At 45.0% G+C, this 7231-nt stretch overlaps 1 protein-coding gene across 1 annotated transcript in view; it reads left to right on the plus strand.

The window, feature by feature from the left end:
- The window catches only part of LOC8033237 (uncharacterized family 31 glucosidase C1039.11c), a 30828-nt gene extending 23919 nt beyond the window's left edge, over positions 1-6909 (plus strand). Inside the window, exon 3 of the mRNA XM_029979914.4 lies at positions 6552-6909. Coding sequence (XP_029835774.3) covers positions 6552-6901 — 350 coding nt within the window. The 3' untranslated portion in view covers positions 6902-6909. The remainder of the gene's footprint in view (positions 1-6551) is intronic.
- Positions 6910-7231: the final 322 nt, after the last annotated feature.

Below are 7231 nucleotides of genomic sequence, written 5' to 3' on the forward strand. Positions count from 1 at the left end.
GTTCTAGCCACACGACAGAAACACCAATATTTTGCTCGAAAAGACACCAAAGCCTCATTTTAAAATGAATAAACCGAATGTCGTTCTCATAGAGTTCTTATTTGTACTTATATAGCTTGTATAATTTATACGTGTTTATTGGACACAAGGAATTTCCCATACAAATGGCTTTTTCACTGGAATGGTTGTAACGCGTTGACGACACAAGTGGCAGAGCTCGTAACCACGTGAGCCCTCAAGCAGCTTTGGCCGCGCTGGTCCAAATGAGGCCACGTCTACCGCGATGCATCACGGATCGAGCGCTCGCTGGAATCGGACCTTTGGAACGAAAAATATAGCCATCCCTCCAAAGTACAAATATGCGATTGTCATTAGCAGATCTTAACTTATTTCTGAACATGGGAGGCACATTTTAAGTTACAATTCAAAAAAAGAAAAAAACTTTTTTTTTTAAGAGCCTAGATGGAAAAAGAATGTGACAAAACAAACTTACAACGAAAAAGAAAAAAAATTAGACCTATATTTACGGCGCGAAACGAATTTGTAGTTGGCGCCCGCGGGAGCCTGCGGAAAAGTGGCCGCTATGGTCACGTGGTGCTTGCGCTCTTTCGGGGGCTTCATAAGGGCTCTGAAAGTTACTTATTAATCTTCGCTTCAAGTGCAACCAAAAAGACGATGATTAATAAGTTACTTTTACAGCCCGAAGAAAGCTCCTGAAAGAGCGCAACCATAGCGCCGGTCAGAAATCGACGGCGGCGGCGCGTCGGAGTGTTCCCTTCTAACATCCCTGGATAAAAAACATCGAGGGACTTTATTCCCTTCCGGCGGCAGCGGCGGCGTGGAGAAACGCGTTCAACTGGCGGCGGCGTGACTTCGCGGCCGCGGCGGCGCGCAGGCCTACCACCTACTACCACCACGTGACCAGTGGCGGCTCCAGCGGGCGCCAACTACAAATTAGTTTCGCGCCGTAAATATAGCTCTAAATTTTGTTTTTGGTTGTAAAATCGTTTTGTCATTTTTTTTCTTCACCTAGGCTGTTAAGAAACGTTCTCTTCCTTTGCATGTGTCCCCCTAAGTTTTTGGAGCCACCTAAACTAATAGCGAGTTCATTTCACGGCACTTGTTTCCACGCGTGCCCACTCGCAGCGTGGAGCGGGTTCGTTTCGGTCGGCACTGCACCAGTGCTTGCACCCTCCGAATTCGTTTCGGCACCGACACCCCACGCGTGTATGCACTCGCTGGACCGAGAAAATCGAGCGTGCGCCAAGATACAACCCCGTCATGCCTCGACCCGGCGAGGAGCGGAGCAGACGACGAGGGTCGGTCTGCAATGAGGTGTCGTTCGTACAGCGGAACCGAAAGGAAAAAAAAGTAGATTTTCTGATAGAAATCGTGTCCAGCGGGCAACGGAATCAAACGCGAGCTTGAATTGTGAGCGTCTGCTATATCATGAAGGAACCAATTGACAACCGATGTTTAGATTCCCCACATTTGTGACTTAGCAATTGAGGCTGGCGTGGTTACGAATTTTGCCGTTGGTGGCGTTGTCAGCGTTGAACCCCACGGGTTCAAAGTGCCCGTACGGTGACGAGCGTGTAGCTGACCTAGAGCACTATATAGTGCTCTAAGCTGACCCAAGGAGCACGCAGCTTCCACAGCACTGTCAGCTTAAGTGTGTTTGGCGCACTATGGCTTATGTTGCTGCCTGCGCCAGAAAACTCCAAATTCATTCACTGTCAGCTTAAACGAGGTGGGAAAAGCAACTTTTCTTTTCCGAATTTTGAGCGACGGGCTAATCTTCTAGGGGGAGCATGGCTGTGTCCGGGCAGACGAACGAGGTTCTGAGGAAGAGGGAAGTCCCTCCTTTCTGTCTTCTTGAACTGTTTGGTACAATGCACGATTTGTGAGTTGAGGAAAGTTAAGGGGAAATGTTGAATTCCAAAGAGCGGCGCTGCTCAGATGAAACTTGCCACGTCTACGTAGCAAGTTCCCCTACGTTGCAAGATTACTTCCCAAAAGGCTCCACATGAATCCACCAGGTGCACATTGAAAGATCGTTTAATTAGCTTTGAAATTAGTTTTCTTGTGCCTTTCAACGAAAGACTGGCATTTTTGATGTTATGCTGCAACATGAAACACGTTAAAGCTAAAAAATGAGCGCTCGAATTTCGTTTCCGTACCCTTTTAAAAATCACAGCATGTCGCACATTCTCTTTCGTTCAGCTGGAGCAAGCTTCCCCAGCATTCCTTACACGCCATCAAACTTGTTGTACCCCTTCAAGAACCCGCTTCACTGCTCAAATTTGGCACAAAATTACATGGATGGATGGATGAATGCTAATGACTGTATCCTTTGTAACGGGCGTAGCTTGCACCACCTAGCCTAGAAACCAAAAGTATGCTTTATCCCCTCACCCTTCTAAGCCGATTCGCTCCCCGTCTGCATTTTTCTATAACCAGGCAGTCGTGGTTCTATTATCAGGCAGCCATGTTTCTAACTATCACCAGGCAGTCATGTTTTCAATGTTGGCAGTCAGAGCCGGCCCTAAGGTTTTGTTTATTTGAACTAGGCGCCCGTGTTCATAGAAGCGAGAAGCATGAACATCATAAGGCTGCCGTTCTCACTGGCGAAGTAAGAACGGCAAGGCGTGGTTTATTTTGTTCATTTCTCACTGCCAGATTCATCCTTCAGCGTTCATTATGAGTAATACCGCAATCTGATTGGCTGCAGTGATAATGGGAAGCGTGCGTCGAGACAGTGGTGCCACGCTGCGGCTCCCAGCAATCATTTGGCAGGAACATCAGTTGGATCAGTACGCCCCCTTTAGGTGTCGCTTGGAATGCGGTTCTCGTCTGACGGAACGCTCATGTTGGGCCACTGCTCACATGTTTACTAATGTGATGTTAATGCATGGCAGGTTTTAACTATTCCCCCACCGGTTTGATCGAAACCTGGGAAATCAGAAAACCCCCAAATTGGAGATGTCCTTGAATAAGAAAAACCTTTGCTTTGCAAGAAAGAAAAGCCTGTATATACTATAGTTTTATCTCATATTTACCAAGAAAACAGCCCCCAATGAAGTGGCTGCAAGGCTTCTTTTCCTTGCGAACCACACATCTTATCTCGTTTTCTTATCGTGTTGGCAATTCTCTAAGTATTCGGGCCATTGGTGACGAGATGTTTTAGTGGTGCCACCTCGCGTGCACCTTCCTGCGACGGAGCCGGTAGGATGCGAGCAGACGATGCGCTACAATGCGCTATGTCAAAGCACGGAGTGGCTGCGTTAGTTTGCATGGATGCCGATTAGGAAATGTCTATTTATTAAAGAAACGTGTATGACGTTTTTGTGTCTAATCTTTCTAATGAATAACAGCGCCTAAAAGTTGCTTTTTATAGTAAAAAAAATCTTTGAAATGTTAAAAAACAAGTTTGGAGTTTCACATTACAGCTTGCGCAGCGTGCGTCAGGGCTATTCACAGCCTCCGATTCTTGGATAGAATTAGGAGAGCGTGTTGGGTAAACATCTTGGTATGCAAACGTAAAAGAAGACAAGGGACACACAAAAAACTCGTTTGTGTCCGACAGGATTTTGTCTGTCCCTCGTCTTTTTTTTTTTTGCGTTCACATACCAAGATCTGATTCTTGTTTCTTCGAATCTGTGGAGGCTGCTGTAGAAAAAGGTTTTGCATTCACCAGAGTAAATGACGTGCTGTCTTAGCTGTGCACGTACGCACAGTTGTGTTGCAAAGCGCGGCACACTAGTTTTAGGTACATTGAACTTGCCGATACCGACGTTTCTATCCCAGTGCGACTCAAGAGTTGCTGCAGAGCAAATGCTCATCAGCAAGTGACGCTTAGTTGCTCCCGAATCAAATAAGTGGTAAAGAAGTTTGTTACATTGCGACTTCCGCTCAAAAGAAAAGCAGAAATGTTCATAAATTAAGTTGTCGGGCATTGCCCGGCAAATTCAGGCGATTTGTTAATTTATTCTATCCATTTTTTTACTAAGAACTGTTTACAAATTTAAAATCGCTCGCTGAGAAGCGCATCACGATTATACGCATTTGGGTCCGCAAAATGAAACATACAATCGGTAGTAATTCATAGCAAATGTACACCTCATTTTTTGGGATGCTGAAGTGTCACTGACTTAAAAGAATTAAGAATTCGATCGCGAGGACGTCTCGCACGTTTTGCGTCGACCGGGTAAATAAAAAAGGATTTAGTTTAAACGACTCCGGAAGCCAGCCACCAGTTCTTCCTGCTAGTTATTTTGAGAAAATGTTTTTGTACTGGTTTTCAAAATTCAAAAAAAGGAATCAACTTGGAACTAATAAGAGATTAGCACTCACAAAACACATTGGAACCAACATAATACACGGAGTCGCTATCACTGAAGTGCTTACTACAGACGCGAGAGGTTTTAAAATTTCACTTTCCCATTTTAAATTTGATAAAACATTCCTTTCTCAGATTTTGTCCGAATCATTAAAAAAAAAATCTATTTGTTTTGTTAGGTGATGCAGCGGGGTAAAGCGCTGGATATCTTATTTTCATCATTCAGCTTTTTTGTACTGGGTAGAGAACAGCACACCACCATCCGAGCGCTTCGACACCTTGGCGCCAAACGTGTTTCTTAGCACGACTACACGTGCCACAGTTTCAATGTTTGGTAAAATGTCCTACTACAAACTTCACAAAAAGAACAAAAAAAAACACAACGCGTGAAACAGGCTTTGCCGCGTGTAACCCAAATAGTGCACGAAGCGAGCTGACGAGCAGAGTGATTGAAGATCTGCGTGTTCTGTCCCAGTCTGTCCTACCCGTGACATCACAAACAATAATGATGACAGCCAGAGAAGCGCCCCCTGGAGTTCGAGCATGCCGCCAATACACTTGAAATTGCAAATACAAATTGAAAGAAAAACAAATCCCCAAAATGCAGAACCCTACCCGTAACTAGAGTTTAATATTTTCTGCGATTATTTCCCTTCGAATTTGGGGGCGTTTATTTTGGGATTTATTTTCACTCGCAGATTCGGTGTTAGTTGTTTCTGGTGTCAAACATAACATCGGCGTTTATTAGGACTTGTGCTCAAGACCCTATACTCAATTTCACCTCAATAAAAAAAAAAAAAAAGTTGTGCACCTTGTTTATCTATTGCGCGATGTAGTTCTTACCGGATTTGGTTATCGGAGGAAGAAACTATGGTTTTGGTGTTTCTCACTAAAAGGCACCTACCGTAAAATACCAGGGGAGCACCCACTCCCCTTTCACTGAAATCTGGGTTAATCTAGACATGAGCGCTTGTCCGGACAAATCGGGTGCTTAATTTGCAGAATTCCCAAGTTTGGGAAATGTTAATAGTGAGTGCTTGAACGAAGTAGGCATTTCCATACATATTAAATATCTACATAAAGAGAGAGATAAGTAATGCTCCAAGAGGAACCGGACTTATTTTACTACGGTTCTTGAGGTGGGTACTGACAAGGGAAGGATACCAGATAAGAGGTGTGGTTCTGAACAGAAAAGCATCCCGGTGGACAGTTTAGTGGGGGCTGCATTCCTGACCGTAGCCTGGAGGCTATGTAATGCTGTAGATAGACTTCCTTCCCACGAGGCTTGGGCTTTTCTAAATTAAGGGCAGCTGCAATTCAGGTGTTTTTTCTTTTCCCCCCAATTTCCATAAAACCAGTTTGGGGTTTAATCTTGGGAGTTGATTGGCGTACCGGGTGTTTCGGCAAAGTCTTTCAAATGGAGTGTTTTTTTTCCAACCACCAATAGGGTGGTTGAAAAAAAAAAGGAACTCTTTTCGGGAACTAACGGCCTGCCAAAGTGGACAACAGAGCTTGCAGAAAAAGCACACTAATTAGCTAAATAATTAACCAAACTTTACTATATAAGTGTTCAATTAGAGAAAATAAACATACGGTTCCTATTAGAAAGTTGCTGAGCAGCATTGGAAACCCCTCAATCGGTCGATTTTAGGACTTAGAGCCAGGCACGTAGCCAAGGGGGGAGGGCCCCCGGCCCCCCCCCCCCCCCCCCCCCCCCCCCGAAATCTTCCGTTTTGCTAGGACCTCCTCTCCCCCTCTCATACAGCATTTTGTCATGGGCGTGCCCCCCCCCCCGAAACAAAATCCTGGCTACGTGCCTGCTTAGAGCATATGTGAAGCGTGGGGGGTGTGCTGAAGTTACCAGTCGTGCAGCAGGCGCAAGGCTGGCAATGCAAAAACACGGATGATATATTCTTGTTATCCGCGCTTTCGCATCGCAAACCTTGTTCTTGCTGCAGCAAGTTCTAGATGGAACCATATGTTCATACTCACTAACTAAAAATAATTAGTAAATTTGTGGTTATTATTTAGCTATGTAACTAATATGTTTTTCGCAATCTTTGACATCTGCCGTGGCTGGTAGTTTGTTCCCAAAAAGTTTATTTTTTCCTCAACCAGCCTACTGGTAGAAGTTTTTGAAGGTCTTCGCTGAAACACCCGGTATGAAAGAGATACGGGACCCTACTCATAATTGCTTCTACGCTCTTCACAGGCTTGGTCTACATCGATGACGGAGTCTCCATGAAAACAGGCTTCACGGCAAAAATATTGTTCCGAAAAGAACTCTATACCACAAAAAATCCCGAGAAGACATATGCCTTGGAAATCCTTCCCAAGCCGCAGTCCACACCAAATGCAGAAGTCAACGTCGGCGTGGAGAAACTGGTCATTCTCGGCCTCGGCATCCACAAGGCACCGACCAGCGTAAGAGCTAACAACTGTTCCGTTAACAAGGACAGCTACGTCTACAAGTTCAAGACGGATTCCCTCATAGTCACAAACTTGGCAACGCAATGCAACGTCAGTTTAGGATTGAAGCACATGATAAAGATTGTGTTCTAATGCCTGTGTATATTTGTTAATTCAAAATATGTTATGGGACTGGGTTTCGCAAGAACGACAGGTTACACTTGACTGACACACAGGCCAAGGTCATATAAGCTTGACGTCAGGTCGTCACGTGAAACTGACATCATGCGACGCTCTGATGTCATATGGCACCGCGATATCACGTGACTCGGCGTCGAGTCTGGGTGACATGAAACATTACGACATCATGTGACACCATGACGTCATGCAACATCATGTCACATGAAGTCATGGGGCCACATGAAACTGTGACATCACATGATGGTGAGGTCACGTGACATCTTGATGCCAGACAACATCATG

The sequence above is a fragment of the Ixodes scapularis genome, unplaced genomic scaffold (genome assembly GCF_016920785.2).
Source record: "Ixodes scapularis isolate PalLabHiFi unplaced genomic scaffold, ASM1692078v2 PGA_scaffold11__112_contigs__length_91849675, whole genome shotgun sequence".
Lineage (NCBI taxonomy): Eukaryota > Metazoa > Arthropoda > Arachnida > Ixodida > Ixodidae > Ixodes > Ixodes scapularis.